The 17,617-nt window shown below is 39.8% G+C and overlaps 1 protein-coding gene across 2 annotated transcripts in view; it reads right to left on the reverse strand.

Moving 5' to 3' along the window:
• Window positions 1-17,228: 17,228 nt before the first annotated feature.
• Window positions 17,229-17,617, reverse strand: part of eya1 (EYA transcriptional coactivator and phosphatase 1) — a 33,293-nt gene continuing 32,904 nt past the window's right edge. For both annotated transcript variants that reach the window (XM_008307622.3, XM_008307623.3), the window contains one exon: window positions 17,229-17,369. In XM_008307622.3, coding sequence (XP_008305844.3) covers window positions 17,289-17,369 — 81 coding nt within the window. In that variant the 3' untranslated portion in view covers window positions 17,229-17,288. The remainder of the gene's footprint in view (window positions 17,370-17,617) is intronic.

Below are 17,617 nucleotides of genomic sequence, written 5' to 3' on the forward strand. Positions count from 1 at the left end.
TGTCACTTATATTCCTTGTTATAATCAGTTCTGCATGCCGCATACAATAACGTGTTTTTCCCTTTCAGACACAGGGGTTTGAGGGTACAGTGTCATTTTACTCAGCATCCATAAATAGAACGTGCAGCACGTATCCCCCATGGAGGTGAATGCCTATCATGTTAGCAGGGCTGAGGAGGTGCTAACCTGCTGCTGGCAACCTCCACACTAAACAATACTTGTTACAGAGAAACAAAGAAATTGGATCACTGTTGTGTGAAAAGTGAACTAATGTTATGTGGAGTAAAAGACAAGAAAGTGTAACACAATCTAATGCTTATTGTTGTCAAGTGCTGGTTCCCCTGACAGAATTACATTGCAAGTAATTGAGTAACAAGCATGTCTTCAGTGGGATGTGGTTGATTCAAAATAGGTGCAAATGTCAAACTGAAATATTTAAAATTTTAAATGTTTTTATGTTTTCTCAATTTTCTGTCATGTCATCAATTACAATTTAACAATGTTTTCTGTTTTATAATATATATTAGGCATAAAATCATATGACACCTTTCAGTCAGTGACCTGGTTAGATATTATTATAAAGTTACTGTGTTATATATCATTCTGTTACAGGTTCAAAATGTTTTGTAAAAAATACATGAAATAAAGTAGAAGGCCAAACAGTGCTGCTGGAACCTTTCTGTGTTTCCGTTTAGTTACTGTATATTTCTCGCCATCATAGTGACCCTTTTTATATGACTGAAATACTTAGAAGAGATTTTTTTTTAAATTCAGAACCATCTCCTGGTATTTTACAAAATGTGTTCTGTATATATACCATCAAAAATCCAAACAATCTTAGATATTTTGTTCAACAATTGCAGATATTCAGTTTAATGTCAGTGAGCAAAAAACAGAACACATTCATATTTCTCAACCTATTTGTACAGAATTACTTGTGAAAGTAGTGAAATAACTTTGAACTGTATTAAAATTTTACTTTTCCAAAGTTCTCCACCAAATCATCTGTTTCCAGCTGTCCTTAACCACTACAGACTCCAGACTACAGTGGTTTACAAGATAAAAAATACACATATTAGGCCGGTATCAGTTACAGAAACCCTTGCAATTAGCATAAAGCTAAGACATGTTATTCTCCTGTGTGTTCTTAAAAAAAGTCATTTGCAAACTAAAAAATATCCTAGGGCGCATTGTACGAGCCACCTGAAAAACCACTAACAATTTTGTTTCCCTCCAAAACGCCAGACCAAACAAGAACTCTGAGCGATTTCAGTGAACATTAAGACAAACAGACATGATAACCAATATTAGTCCTGGCTGTATCTCAATGTGCCCTGCAGTCAAACATCTTCTGTTGCTGTGCTTCTTTGAAGCCTGGGAAAATATCAAAGTGCTGCAGGCTGACAGAACTTTGAACAATTAGACTTTGGCTCGGGGACAGAGAAAAAGTCTGACAGCAAGAGGGATGAGAGGTGAGAAAGAAAAAGATTGACAGAACAAGCATGGCCTGAATGCGTGTCTCTTGCTTTCCACATTTTAGGGTTAATGGGCAGCGGAGGATGGGGAGGGGGCACAGGGTACCTCAGTTATGACTGTAGTCAAGCATGACAGCTTGACATGGAAGACCTTATTTGAAGCGTTACAGGAAGAATCAAGACGCGGCCCTTGTGTGTGACGCTAACGTGCAAAGCAATGCAAATTTCAGGAATGTGTTGAAATACAAAAAAAAAATGTAACGCAAGACATACAGTGTGCTGAACAAAAGAGGAGACAAGGCCAGGGTGGATGTCAGAGAGACCTCCATTCATCCCACCTTCAATAGGACTGAGCTTGTCAAGCGGTTATCCACCATCTGACAGACAGAGTGGGTCGGGAAGAGAGTGGTGACGGCAGGGCAGAAAAGGAGAACATTAGGTCTAGCTGCAGCCTGCGCTGAACCTTGTTCCCAGCCAGTACAGGAAATGAAGAAATAGGATAACATCAAAATATGTAAACCCTATCATCCTAAGCACACCTTTCCAAAAGGTCACAGAGAAGCCATTACAGGATGTAACTGTCTACAAGATGAATTAATTTCAATGAAGTCTATTAACAGCTACTGGGATAAAATTATAGTAAAATTAATTCCCAGATGTGTGCAGAAGAATTTGCCAAATGTACTGACAAACAGAACAAGTGGTCTTTATATAAAAAGTTCAGTGTTTTCAAAGCACATTTGTCATTAATACCTCAAACAAGCTGCAGAAATGTACAGCTGTGCCACCCTAGACCTCAACTAAAACATTGCTACAAAAATATTGTACCAATTTTATACAGATTAAGACTTTAATTTAACTGTCAATTTATCATACGACACAGAGTCTGGGCCTGTGAACCACAGACAAAGTTTAGGAATCGGAAAGAACCAAGAGAAAATGAAAGAGAGCTGGTGAGTGCATCTGCTGCTGCTGTGGTGGTGGTGGTGGTGGTGGTGGTGGTGGGGGAGGTGGGTTGAATATATAAACCCGAGTAAAAACTGTGTGAGGAAACATCGCATGTGAGGGTTTTTGGAGCAGGTGAGGCTTTTTCTCTCCCACTGAGCAGTGATTACTGTTGGCTGAGGTCCACCCAGCCTGTAGTAGCGAAACATTACCTATGGCTCCGTAAATTCCCTTTTATTTGATTTCACCTTTTTTACTTCTTCCTCCTGGGGGGTGAGAAATTCTGTGGACACAAAACTTTGAAATGTGCCTATGTTAATCCAATTGTAGTGAGTTAATAGTAGTAAGTAGTTGAATTAGTTGACGTAGTAGTTCACTTTCCTTTCCTTTCCTCCTAGTGTGTGTGCACTGTCTAAAATGGTGATAGGAAAAGTAATTAGGACGACTGAAAAAATGTTTAATTCACTGCCAGTACTGCAATACTCTCATCTGTCTGCATTATTATTATTAGCTAGACTGGGACATCTAGCTATAGACGTACAGTATGATACTTTCTCACTCGATCATAGCCACTATTTCAGCAGAATGGTCATGAAACTCTTTGAATATTACTTGTTAAAGTTGATGAGTTTGAGACTTTTTATTACCGTTCTTCATACACAGTATACGTTGATGAGATACCCATGTAAAGGAAAGAGAGGAAAAACTTGCACATGACTATCAGCTGGGTTTCATTCCTTTTTCCCCCCTTCTCCTTTCCGCTGCTTTCTTCATCGAGACATGGGAAGCTCATAAAGAGGATGAGAGAAAACGAGAGTGCGGGGGGAGAGTCTGGGTGATGTAATTTGCTCTTAGCGTCAGCGAGGAGCAGTCGGGTGATTTAGCAGGAGTGTGCTGAAGACATGACAGAGACTAATTGCTTTCATTAATCACGTTTCTCGGGGCCCATTCTGAGGTAAACTAATTGAAATCCTCTTACCTGTCAGAACGCCAGCCATTGTGCTGCTGGCAGGGGGGAGGGGTCGCGGGCGGGGTGAGCGAAGGTGCAGGAAGAGAATGGAGAGTGCAGCAGAAAGAACGGGCAGGAAATGAAGCTTTAACTACAAATAAACCATGTCTTTGTCTAGACAAATCTCTTTTCAAGCCGTAATGCTCTCTGAAATGTGTTAATGTCATGTAAAGTCTTTCAGGGGGCTGCAGAGCTGAGGAGAAGCCAAGCGCAAATGTGGCTCGGGAAGAAAGGCTCTTTTCCAGCATAAAATTCCAAATCAAATTATTCCCTCAGCCCAGCTGCCAGTGGCGTCGAAGAGAGAGAGGATTTAGGCCTTAATACCTTTGTGTGTGACAGGGGCCATTACTGAGGCCCCTTTATGGTGGAACACAAGAGAGACATCAGAACAGACCCGGCCTCTGCAGACAGATGGAGCAAACGATGGACAGACAGGAGCGATAGAAGAGAGAGTTGACTTCAAGGAATCCATTACTGCCCTTTGCAACCTGCAGTACCTGTAATTAAGGATCAGAGGAGTGAAAGGTGCTTACATCAGAAAATAAAAGAAAAATTCTAAGGGTTTAGTGTCATGGTCGCCCCCAACACAAGAACTTTTTATCTGTATTTCCATGATGTGGTGTTGAAATGACAATAAAAAAGTTCATAAATGTCCTGATAAATAAATCACCAGCTCACTCTATTTTTTTTCTTTTTGCAATTTTCCTTATTTTATCATTTTTTCCAAGTCTGTTTTTTTCATTCAAACCCAAGTTAGAACTACAGACCAGAGGTCTTCAACAGGGGGTGCACAGACCAGAGAAGGTCAGAGGAGGTACTGCAGGTGCACTGGAACATTTATGTAGGAAATAGTTATTAAAATAAAAATACAAACAAACAAACACTGTTTTTTCAGTCAAAACTCTTAACATAAGAGTAACATAAAAAAGGTTCAATTGTAGAAAATGACAAAGAGAAAAGGCTTTAAAAAGGGACTTAAATGTATGAAATTTTCTTCCACAAGCAAATTCAACATGCGACTGAAATTAATTGAGACAGTTGAAGCAGCATTTGCAGACATTGAGCATCACATTTAATACATTAACTATAAAAGAAACATTTGGTAGCATGTTTTTAAATGAAAATACATTTATTCTACTCCATCTTATCAATTTCAGACGTGTTCTTCTAATTTCCAGGATGTTACTTCAGTTTTAGTTTAGATTCATACAGTTGGTCACCACACCTGCACACACACACATGCACACACACACCTCTCTGGCAGTGGTATTCAGGAGTTGCATAGAGGACAAATCCAAAAGTGATTGCCGTGTGAAAGGCCCTCCTCCTGCCTTGAGAGTAGGTCTCCAGTTACGAGGTCACAGACAATTAGAGCGAGAGAGAGAGAAAAAGAGAGCGAGAGGGTCAGCCTACTGTTGTCATGGTGCTGCGCAGTGACTTCTTTCTCTATACACACACACACACACCTTAAATACACAGAAATTGCTAAGCATCTCTTTTTGATAGTAAAAAAACAAAAAAACAACATCCATCGATGCGGTGCTGTAAACACTGTAAACACTCAGAGATTCATTAGCCTAAAATCACCATCAGTTCACACCTTCTACTTCTGCCACCCCACCACTCCTCATCCTTCTGTCTCAGACAAACACCCTGGGCTTTGAGAGCAGACATTTTTTTCAAGAGGTGAAAATATAATATAGGGTTGTGGAATAGATTAATTTGCCAAAAAAGAAAAAAAAAGCATTATCTGTTGATCTGCAGGGTGTTCACTGTTTCCTCTTGTCACTGACTGCTGTGTTTCCTCGTACTGCAGCAGGCAGGAGAAGGGCCTGCAGGGACACGGGCCGACTCCAGATCTTATCGCCTCTACCATCCTGTATTAGGTTACATCTATTTTTTAATTTAGCATACAGGGAGACAAGTCAGCATTTACAATGAAGCCTTTATGATCCGTGTCATCTGAGTGCCAGGGACAGAATTCTTCTCCGTTGTAATGAATGGACAGCCGTAAAACTCCTTCAGCTTTGACAACTGGCAACGTTACAGAAGTCGCGCAAACTATGCTCTCTGAGGCTCATGACATTACAGTTGTGGTGAGAACGTGTCAGTGGACTGTTGATTTAAGTCAACTGTAATTTGCCAAGTTAACGACAGCATGCATTTGATTTTCTTTTTATAATCAAATTATAGGAAACTCAAATCTTTTTGATTAATCAAAATAATGTATTAATTACAATCATGATAAATCATAATTAATCCACAGCTTCCTTGTAATTAATCAAACTGAGTACAGAACTCTGTTTTAATGCCATATTCAATAATTCCAGGAAAAAGATTAATTAAACTTTTTTTTAAATGCTAATTTCTTCCAGGGTGCTACCAAAAAAATCTCCTCTATGTAAATATAATAATGTTCCTAATAACTACATATATATAAAATTAAATAAAAAAATGTCTTACTTTTAAACTTTAACTTGAGAAAATAGTTGTTTTATGTAGTACTTTAATAATTCTGCTAATTTAAATTAATGCACAGAATACAGAGTACAGCCTGCAGCACAAAACTATTGAAGGAATTCTTTTTTTTTTCCCCCTTAATGTTCCAATCCCTCCCTCATTGTTACAGTAATAGGCCTAGCAGCTTTTCGTCAGAAACAATATCCTTCCAAAAACGCTCAGCACAGTGAAGGGAACCTGCTCTGTGGTCCAACAGTCCAGACCATGGACTAACTGAAACAATTAACATAGTGAACTCTGTCAATGCTGTGATTCTGCGGATGGCGAATAGAGGATCATGAATTATGGATCCAGGTTTAAATGCCTCCGTCTGTTTTATTCAGCTGTGGGACACAGGACTTACTTTAATGCGCAGAAGAGATTTCGTACCTGAGCTGAGTGACAGCTGCTGCTGGAGGAAACATGGCTCAGAGCAAATCTTTAAATTGAAGGGAGTTTTATAACTGCATTCAGTCGACTCACCCTCTGACACTGGTAGAAAGGAAATTAAACACTGTGTGTGTTTTTGTGTTCCACTGACATTCTGTACAACATACATGTGTCCGACATGGCCTACTTTATGTGCAATGAAAGGGAAGAGGGTGAACACCGGTGGCACAGAATGGAGGGCATAGCAGGGGGTGAATGTAGGGTGTGTGTGTGTTGGAGGGTAGCTAAGGGCACAGGAGAAGGAGAGTGGGGTGAGACGTGAGGATGAGGGAGGGCTCAGTTTCCTGTTCCCCAAATTCCCAGCTCCTGGCTGCGGAACAGGTACACAAAGCCTCCCTTGAAGGTTTTGGAAAGGGGCGGCAGGATGAAATGCAGCTACTGATGGTTAACAGATCTGTCCCCCTGGATAACCCCACCCCTCCTTCTTCCTTTGCTGCTAACCAATGGTGTGTTTGTTTACACTCCTTAGTGCCTTTTTAGCATTTTCTAGACCAGACCAGGAGCCTTGGCGTGGCTCCATGCTGCTGATTGCCATATTCCCAGACCAGAAATGTCACTTACTACTTTGCTCTCTTTCATCCGTCAGTTAAACCCTTTGTAATCCCCCAGAAGAGCAGTCACCCAGGATATGGATTTTCTCTCTCTCTGTACCTTGGCCCACACTGCCCCTCCATCCTCACAGCGTCCCCAACCCACAGACTACGACAAAACACAGAACCATTTCAGCCAACTGGAACGAAACACTAACATTCTGACGGGAAAGTGCGGGCTCAAACACGGGTAAAACCAAAAGAGTGTTGGTGCTAAAAAACAATTGACTTCTTCATTCGATGAGGGCCTGGCTTTGTTGTTGTACTTCATAGAAACAGATTCTTCATCACATATCAGCCACCGTCATTCAAAATGCAGTTTAAACATGGAAGTCACAACTTCCAAACAGAAACAGATTATATAAAATTCCTTTAGGAATATTCAACTTCAGACCTCACTTCAGCATCAACCTTTAATTTTCAAGGATAGTCATCAACAAGTACATTATATAATAAACCACTGCCTAATTCAACAGGCAACATCAAAAAGCGGAACAAAGGCATTCGTGTAGACAGAGCGTGTGTTAGCTTGTGATTCTCTGTCCTGCCCGCCGTCCAGATCTGTCTATATAATAAATGTCTGGCACATCATAAAGGCAAGAATCAGTTTACAGTGACCAGACTGTGAGCAGCTCAAGTCTTTTTTATAGCAAGAATGTCATGTTAGAAATATGACACCGACCACATTTTTTAAACCCCTTTACTGTAAATCTTGTTTGCACCATATTTTTCATTAGTATCAGAACTGTGAAGAAACAACTCAGGTAATGACACGACTTTAAACAGGCCGTTAGAGGACACTTTTTAACAGGAAACAGGAAAATTTTAATGATTAATTATGATACATCACAACATCAGCCCTTAAGAAAATATCCTTTTTGCATAGTCACCCAATTAATTATAACCAGTTGTCCTTTTTAACTATATTTAAGGCTGTGGTTAGTGGATACTTGTAAATGGTTCAGGAACAGACAAGATCACACATCATACATTGTCTCTCTTTGTCATGATTATGATTTCATTTTCCTGAACACGGGTACCGAGTGCATCCTACCTCGAATGCATGTGCAATGATACTAAAGTACCAAAAACTTTAAGGCAAAACGTTTAAACACTATGTCATAAAAAAAACTTATCCTGGAGAAGAGATCTTTTTTATAATTATTTATTTTTTAAATAGGGATGTACAACCATATATTCAGGTGCGCAACAAAAGCTTGATTCGACATGAGAGCTAAACTATACGACAAGCAAAAACTATATTACAGAACCACGTCACACTGACACACAAGCTAAAACACACTGCAAATAATATAGTTAGATTTGTCTCACGTTTGTTGGCCAACCATCTTAATATAGGTGTCAGTCTGGGGGAAAAAATGATGTCTTCTAATCCAGATCTCTGTGTGAAGCCAAAATGTTTCCGGGTTGTTTGTTTATGTTTTACTATAGGTGCAGCACTCAAATTGGTCCCCTTACGCACTCTCGCGTTGACTTATTAAATCAAGTGATTATTATGATTATTACTCGGTTGCATTTTTGTTAAATGTAATTCGATATAATGTTACAATGTTTTTCACTTCAAGAAATATTTTCTTTCATTTTATCTTATTTTGTTACGTATCTATGTACAAAGTATTTATATTCCTAATATATGTATAATTTAAATATAATATAATGTTTTTCCTCGTTTTTGTTTTTATTTATTAATCGTCCAAATATTTATTAGCACATTAGTTTTATTTTTATGATTATGTAACTGTATACATTAAAATTTGTTTGATCAAATGTTGTAATATAAAGCTTACATCTCTTTAAAAGGCATTATTGATTGTTGATTACATTGTGGTATTAGAGGAAAATCTAACGGTTTTGGCCATTTAATCAGAATACAAAAAAAAAAAACATTTAGGTACCATTGTTGAGGAAGAAAAAAAAGCTCTTGCCTCAGAACTTTTTTAAAAAGATTACGCGAGTTGTAAATATTACCCAGCTACAGTCCATTTTAAAATCATAATCTACATATTTCTCAGATTACACTGAGCCTTTAAGTTTGATATATTGGTGGGGGAAAATGCAATATTCCGTTAAAGTCATAGCTTTGGTCATAAAATTAAGTAATTAAATAAATTTAGTTCCTTGTAGTATTTCAGGGCTCAAAAAGCAATGAGGAGAAGATTTGGGTACTTGTGGAGGAAATAACATAGAAAGGAAGAAATATACAGCTCTACCTTCAAACAGAGTTCACCTTTGAATCATTTATACTTGTAGGAAAAATAGAAGGAAAACGTTGGCTATGAGTTATTGAGCGAAAACAAACCAAGGTGGGACACGAGGCTGTTTTATTAACCGAACGACTTTGAGTTTATTAAACCGACACAGAGCCTCCGCCTGCCAAACCAGAGGGAGTTTGGCCCAAATTTGACAGCCAACTGGAGAGAACTGGCCCAATTAACACTCGAGAGGGAGGTCCAACACATTTCACATGTCCACACACACACATACACGTAAACACCCATGCTCATAGAGAGCATAACGGGAGGTCTAAAAGAGCAGGAGCAGCCAAAAAAAAAAAGGAAGAAAAACCTACAGGGAGCTGGTAGCTAACGGCCCTCTAGTTAGCCAAGAAGTCATTCTGCTGCGTGTTTTCTCACACACACTCACTGTTGTAGGGTGGCCTTAGCTAACTATATAAATCTCTACCACTCACAAATGAAGTGGTGCGGTGGGCCCAGTAAATAGGAGGCAGTGTGTGTGTGTATGTGTTTGACCACAGATCCAGGTGGAGCACCGTATGGTTCGATTTCAACATTTATGGCATTCAATCACAAATGCACTGCAGCAACTACTGCTGAGTGAGTGTGGGACACGTATGTGCCCGGGGACTGGACTACAACGACTTCCACTGAGTCTGAAAGTTTTATTGAAGCAGCGTGGGCTTTGTCAAAACAACGACTTCTGCTAAAATTACACATAATTTGCTGTTATGGATCCTAAAGACCTGGCACAATCAACCTTTTTTCTCATCTTGCGGACATGTGAATTATTATGTAGAGTATGTAACCGACGCTCTGTGAACTCTACATGGCACCGACCAGGGTCTGGGTTTCAGACTTTTTACCAGAATACAGTATTGGATTTGTACAGTCACAATCAGGGGTGTCCAAACTGTAATAATGACCACAGGTGAAATGCTCCTGGACCAGGTATTTGGAGTGTCTTAAAATTAATTCACAAATTAAAAATTAGCCAAGACAGCTTTTGGTTTGACACAAACTTTTGTTCAGCCAGAAGTTTAAAAAAATGGTCTAAATAGAATAGCTAAATGTTAACTGGAAATATCTGGTCGGTCACGTTTAATGAGACTTGAAAATAATCCAATCATCCTGAATTCTTCTTCAGTAGATTTTTCTGGAACATAGAATGCGTTAAGCCATTTCCCCTGAGGTTGAAGGCTTTATACAAGTGGTCCACATGCCATGAGTTTGACTTTGGACATGGCTGATCTGATGTGTGTGGGACAGGCATTGCTGTGGACACCCAGCCCCTTCAGGTTTGACACTCCTGGCTGGGATCCCTGGCATCTTCAGCTTCCTGATTACCAGCTGTCCTTGCCTCACTCCCCATGTCAAATCCCAGTAACTGAGAAATAAACAAACAGTAAACAAAGGGGCCTAGTTTAGCACCAATGCCCGCCGCAGCATGACAACAGTTCTGTCACTCTCTCTCTCTCTCTCTCTCTCCCAGGCAAACCTCAGCTCCAGTGAAGAGGAGGGGGAGACGTCTTTGCTTCATCTACAAACCACTGGAGGAGGAGCTGCAATCAGTGACAGTTGGTTTATCTGTCCTGCCCCAAGACAAACAAGGCCGAGCCAAACCAAGAATAAAGTAACACAGACCGAGACAATCCAACATCATGTCGCTCTCTCTTTTTTTAACATCAAGCGGAAACTTCTTTTCTGCTAAAGACGGGGGCTTTGACTTTAATTCTCCCCCTCTTTCTTATTGTTTCAATCCGCGGACATCTGCTCGCTGCAGAGACAAATTCCCCTAACTTGAGACACATTAGCCACCAAGAGCAGAACATGGGCCTATTAATAGGCTTCCTGCTCGTAAAAGAGATGTGGCAGATCAAGTTTTTTGGGGGGGAGTTTGATATGCATGTAATACAATATTAGTTCAATTGTGATGCACCGTCAGAGGCCCCTTCCATGGAAATCTGCATGAAATCACTGTCTGGGCACCGTCATAAATCACCAGTGGCGTTGTTTATTATTGCGCTACAGTTTTATGGAGAGCGGGGGCTTTTGTCAGGACGTCCTGGTGAGGAATGCCCACCAGAGGACCTGCGAGGTAACGGCCCACTTTATTTCTACAAGGGGGTGGGGGGTTGATGCAAGTTCACTGAAGAACAAGGCTCTGGAGAATAACATGGTTAAGTACTGAGATAATGAATCAATATGAAGAGTTGGAATCAATGTGATTGAAAACCATTTGTTCAGTCATTTTTTTTATTCCTTCTCTTAAAGGAACGCCACATGAAAGAAAAGGACAAACAACTGGAAGAGAGATCATTTTACAAAATCAGAAGAAGCTGGGAATTTTTGTTGCAGTATATTAATGCAAATGGAAGAGGTCCACGTGGTTAAGCTACGCTAACAAACAAAGTACGGGTGCATTTTTAAATAAAAATAGTAGTTCTGCTTCTTAAAAAGTTTGAAACCGATATTGAGCCTGATCGTGTGTTCAATGACTCCCAGTGAAGGCCTGTTTATTAGGATCAATACGGTAATGTATGAAAAAAAAACCATCTGCAACAAACAGCGTCTGAGCAAACTTATATTAAAGGTGATTGTTTTTAGTGAACTCATTAACTTAGAATCTTAGTAACTAAAAAATAATACAAATAATTTAAACTAATAATTTAAACTGTAAATATTTGAGTGGTTTATTTTTTTTGGTGGTACTTGAGAAAAAGCTGAGCCTCCCCCGCTGTCCTTGAGCAACCACTGCTGCTGTAAGTGTATGACATGTTCACTTAGCAGCCGCTGAAACCACAACACAAAAGAAAGACAAATCCACCGACTCAAACGTCTGGACAGTGACTCAGGTACATGACACAGGCCAAGCAGACACAATCTAGCTCTTATTTTTATTCCTGTCGGAGCAGCCGGCGCGGCTGGCCAACATGCCACAACACCCACTTTTTCTTTCACAAAACGTCTGGTCTAGATGTGTCTGACCGACGCTGCCAGCTCCGTGAGCATCAGGAAAACGTATCAAAGAGAACAGAGCTTTCCTCTGTGCTACACAGAGAGTGGAAGCTCTCAGCAGAGAACCTCAGACACTACTCAGTCCTTCAGCTGCTCCACAGTAGGAAAAGCACATTTAGGTCCATTGTTGCTGCTACATTCCATCCAACCTGGCAGACACACATGCTTGTGACACCACCCCCACTCCATATGAGAATATAATTGATATTAAACGCCTCTGAATAAAATTCCGTGCATGCTTAATTCTCCAGTGTGGTTTTGGAGGCTGGACCCTTTCTCCCTGTCCAGGCTAGTGTTACACGCCGCGCTGTGTTAGTTGTGACCACCTCATAAAGTGAGCCTCATAAATATTTTTCATGCGTTATTAAAAATGAACCAAAACTCTTTGTGACTTGAAGTGGTTTCATGTATGTAAATTGTGCGTGGAGGCTTGTGCTACACAGCCGGAGCTGTTACCGCTGTTTTTCTGGGCACTGGCTGGACTTCAGCAGCCTCAAGAATGTATGACGCAGGCTACGCATTGTTGAGGCAATCAAAAAAAAAGGCCTTTTGCTCATGGGATAAAAAACACTAACCCATAATGTAAAGAACACTGTGTTGGTCAAGAAGTCACACCGTCTGCAACGCAGAAGCCAACCTCGATGTAACAGAGAATTTTATGGCGGCCATTGTGTGGATTTAAAGGATGTGATTAGCATGTGGGAGCATGTGATGTTTGGTCTAGACTTGAACCAGCTCCAGTTTCTTTGTGCTTCCTGCCGGGATTAGAGAGTGAGGCCTGTGACATCAGTGTCAGTCTCAGGACATTAGTGGCACAGACTAATGTCATTCCCCAAATAACAACACACAACACAGGCGTCCTACAACCAGAACACAACCAAAATATGACATGCTACGAACACTGTGCCTAATAATTCTCATACAATCACGGCTGTGAGCTAACACAGTGGCTAATTATTAGCTATATTGGTAATTTTATTTTGCAAACTTTTAACATTTATAATCAAACGTTTACTGACCTCTGGCACATTTAGGCTACACTTTGCTAACTTTGAAATCTTTAGCTAATATTTCGCATCTTGCAACATGCTAATATTAATCTCTTGTTTAAGCATTTTAGATAACAGGTTGACACAAAAGCTTTATTTCAAAAAGCAAAATGCATTTTGAAAAGACACAAAAGCATTTTTTTAATATTTGCTGAAACTTTTCTTTGGTGTTAACTGTAGTAACTTGTTTTTATGGACTAATAAATATCCTTTTTGAAATCTATTAGCTGCTTTTTTTTTAATAAAGATGAATTTAGTTTTTACTATTGATTGAATCACTTGTTAATAGTTTGAGATTTCAGTATCTTTTTTAAAGCCACCATTGGACAGTTGTATAATAACATATAACATTTTTCTAACTGTCCTGTCTGGCAGTTTAGACATGAAATATGTTTGATTTCACACCTTTTCATGTCAGACAGATTTATTGTACAACAGTAGTGTCACATACTATTCTGTTGCATCATGGGTAATAATTTAACAGTTAACTTCATTTGGGAGCTCTATTATTCTTTAACATATCATTGGCTGTAATTTAGCAAAAATGTAACAATTATTTTGGTCTAACAATTTTTTTTGCTAAATATTTAATACATTTTACTCAAATTGGAGACTTGGATAAAACAAAACAGAAATATATTATAAATACAATTACAAACCAGTAACAAAATGTCAAGAATAAACTATTTTTAAAACAAAAACAAAATCACTAAGCATCATTTAACAGTTCACAAATCAGTTTTATTAATTTAAACACAGTCAAATAATAATGTCCAAAACATCTGTACACATATTTTGCAGACACAACAATCTCTTACTTTTCACAATGAGGCCTGTGTAGTGTAAAGTATTTCCAGTTTGCATTTATGATTGCGACATAATTACAAAAAAGCGTGCTGTATGAATCTATAAAACATTTCCTCTATTAACCTACCGTTACCTTGACCTAGCAGCAATATGTAGATACCCCGCAGCACAGTGGGAGGGGCTGAATAGTTGTAGTTTGGGGTAGATGAAGGGAGGGGCAGAGGGAGTGAGGGGAATCCAAATTGAAATGTAAAGGCCTGCAGTGCTCATGTGCAAAGAAGGGAAAAAAAAACATTCGAAACACAACGAGTGGGTTTCTGCTTAAGAAATTCACAGTCGATAGCACATGTCCTGTATGTTCACGAACCCCTCCAACGTTAGTGGCTTTTCTTAAGTGTTCATTATGGTTTCCCCCATCCACAGATGTAAAAGCACTATGGAAAGCATCTCATGTAGTTCAGCTACTTCAGAAAAAAACAAAAAAACAAAAACGGGGACACAGAATGTATTTTCAACGTTGAAATAAAACACAACATCATACAAAATTGCGCTCGCTGTACAAGAGTTTTTTTTATTATAGCGCCTGTATAAAACATAATAAAACCTATTCAAGCCTGCTTATTTAAATATTGGATTTTTTTTATCAGGAGGCAGCTATAATTGCCACAAAGTTGTTTTTTGTAAAATCCCTTCTTTTTTTAAGAATTAAGTTTGCCTTCAATGTTTGTGGTTCAGGTTGATGAAATGCCAAAAGGACATAAGTTGTGAAATAAATACTTCTTTCCCTGTGAAACGAGTCGTCTTGTGTTCTGTGAAGGTTGAAGTTTTCTGACGAACTGTCGTTGACACTCGACATCCATGCTTTTGGTCTTGGACAAAACGATTTTTCCTTTAATCACAAACCCCCCCAACCTTATCTACATATTTGTTTACCCAACAAACTTGAACACGTCAACACTTCTCAGGCATCAGACACGCTCATGTGCGTAGGGACAACTTTTTGTTTTGCCTAGATATATATTTCTTTACTTCACTGAAGAAGTATGCCGCCTTTCAAGAGAGCAATAACCTAAATGAATATAGGAAGGAATAGTCCAGTGATTACAAACTTACACACACAAAAAAATGTCCTCTGTACACGATTGTCTTCAGCATTGTAAATAAAGTTTTTTGTCATGTCCTTAAATTATTAGAAAACCCCACTTTCTTGTGTTTCTTCCATAAATGTCTCGTAGTGTTGGTGGAAATGAATAGTACTTTGTAAAAAGGCACGAGTCTTCTCATAGTCCAGGTACCTTCTCAGTGGCACGGCACCACTCGCAAAGTCTCCGTTCATAAATAAGAAGCACAGGACTCCCAGGCCCGCAGTAAAAAGAGGAGCAGCCGCTTTTGTCCGTCCCTGTGTCCCAGGATTTAGAGCTGTAGGTGAGCAGAGGTTTCCGGGGAGGTTGTGGAGAGCCTGCGGTTTACTGTAGCTGAGTTCAGTGGAGAGGTGAGGCCAGTTCACGAACCCCTCCAACGTTAGTGGCTTTTCTTAAGTGTTCATTATGGTTTCCCCCATCCACAGATGTAAAAGCACTATGGAAAGCATCTCATGTAGTTCAGCTACTTCAGAAAAAAACAAAAAAACAAAAACGGGGACACAGAATGTATTTTCAACGTTGAAATAAAACACAACATCATACAAAATTGCGCTCGCTGTACAAGAGTTTTTTTTATTATAGCGCCTGTATAAAACATAATAAAACCTATTCAAGCCTGCTTATTTAAATATTGGATTTTTTTTATCAGGAGGCAGCTATAATTGCCACAAAGTTGTTTTTTGTAAAATCCCTTCTTTTTTTAAGAATTAAGTTTGCCTTCAATGTTTGTGGTTCAGGTTGATGAAATGCCAAAAGGACATAAGTTGTGAAATAAATACTTCTTTCCCTGTGAAACGAGTCGTCTTGTGTTCTGTGAAGGTTGAAGTTTTCTGACGAACTGTCGTTGACACTCGACATCCATGCTTTTGGTCTTGGACAAAACGATTTTTCCTTTAATCACAAACCCCCCCAACCTTATCTACATATTTGTTTACCCAACAAACTTGAACACGTCAACACTTCTCAGGCATCAGACACGCTCATGTGCGTAGGGACAACTTTTTGTTTTGCCTAGATATATATTTCTTTACTTCACTGAAGAAGTATGCCGCCTTTCAAGAGAGCAATAACCTAAATGAATATAGGAAGGAATAGTCCAGTGATTACAAACTTACACACACAAAAAAATGTCCTCTGTACACGATTGTCTTCAGCATTGTAAATAAAGTTTTTTGTCATGTCCTTAAATTATTAGAAAACCCCACTTTCTTGTGTTTCTTCCATAAATGTCTCGTAGTGTTGGTGGAAATGAATAGTACTTTGTAAAAAGGCACGAGTCTTCTCATAGTCCAGGTACCTTCTCAGTGGCACGGCACCACTCGCAAAGTCTCCGTTCATAAATAAGAAGCACAGGACTCCCAGGCCCGCAGTAAAAAGAGGAGCAGCCGCTTTTGTCCGTCCCTGTGTCCCAGGATTTAGAGCTGTAGGTGAGCAGAGGTTTCCGGGGAGGTTGTGGAGAGCCTGCGGTTTACTGTAGCTGAGTTCAGTGGAGAGGTGAGGCCAAGCCAGGCAGGCAGGCAGGCAGGCAGGCAGGCCAGGCCCTTTCAGTAGCTCTGCTCCCCTCACAGGTGTGAACCCTGACAGAGTCCCGGCACAAACAGGAGGCCGTAAAACACTTTGACAGCTTCAGAAAGCAGCCAATTCACAGTAACCAGGGCAAGCAGCTGCAGCGCCGTAAATTCACCTCTCTTTCTCTCTCTCTTTTACTTTTACTCACTCCTTCACTTCCAGAAGGAAAAAAAAAAAGTTTAGGGTTAAGACAAAGTGTGACCGTATGTCAGCACATTAACCGTGGGCTCAGCCTTCTTTTTTTCCCCATTCTCCTCTTTTTCTTCTTCTTCATCTCTTCCTTTGGAGTGGAAGACAGACACCAGGCAACACAGGGGGTGGGAGGGCTGAGGGAGGAAGAGGGGTGTTTTTTTTTCCTCGTTCTTTCTTCTGAGCCGTGGAATCTGCAGTAAGTAAGCGTGGGATGGGGCTGCAGGGTGAGAGAGAAAAGGTTGCATCGTGTGCTGGGGTGGAGCAGGACGGACCGACGGTGGTGCAGTGCTACAAGTACTCCAGGTCTAGAGCGTGGTGGAGGGCCATGAGGTCTGAATGGCTGGAGATCCTCCAGAAGGGCATGTTGTGCTGTGGGAGGAAGAAAAAATACACCTTTAAAAAAAATGTCTTAAATGTGAAACCCCCCCCCCAAAAAAAACATTAGAAATCACTCTTCATGTCAATCATTTAACTTTGAATAAGTCATTTTTTTAATTTACCTTTGTTGTTGTTGTTTTTTCCCTCAATTGAAATAATTATTTTCCTTTTGGTTGCTGTGAAAAAAACTGTTTTGCTTCTTTTCTCTTTTTTCCTCCTTTTTTATTTATTTATTTTTT

This window comes from Cynoglossus semilaevis, chromosome 3 (genome assembly GCF_000523025.1).
Source record: "Cynoglossus semilaevis isolate Cse_v1.0 chromosome 3, Cse_v1.0, whole genome shotgun sequence".
Lineage (NCBI taxonomy): Eukaryota > Metazoa > Chordata > Actinopteri > Pleuronectiformes > Cynoglossidae > Cynoglossus > Cynoglossus semilaevis.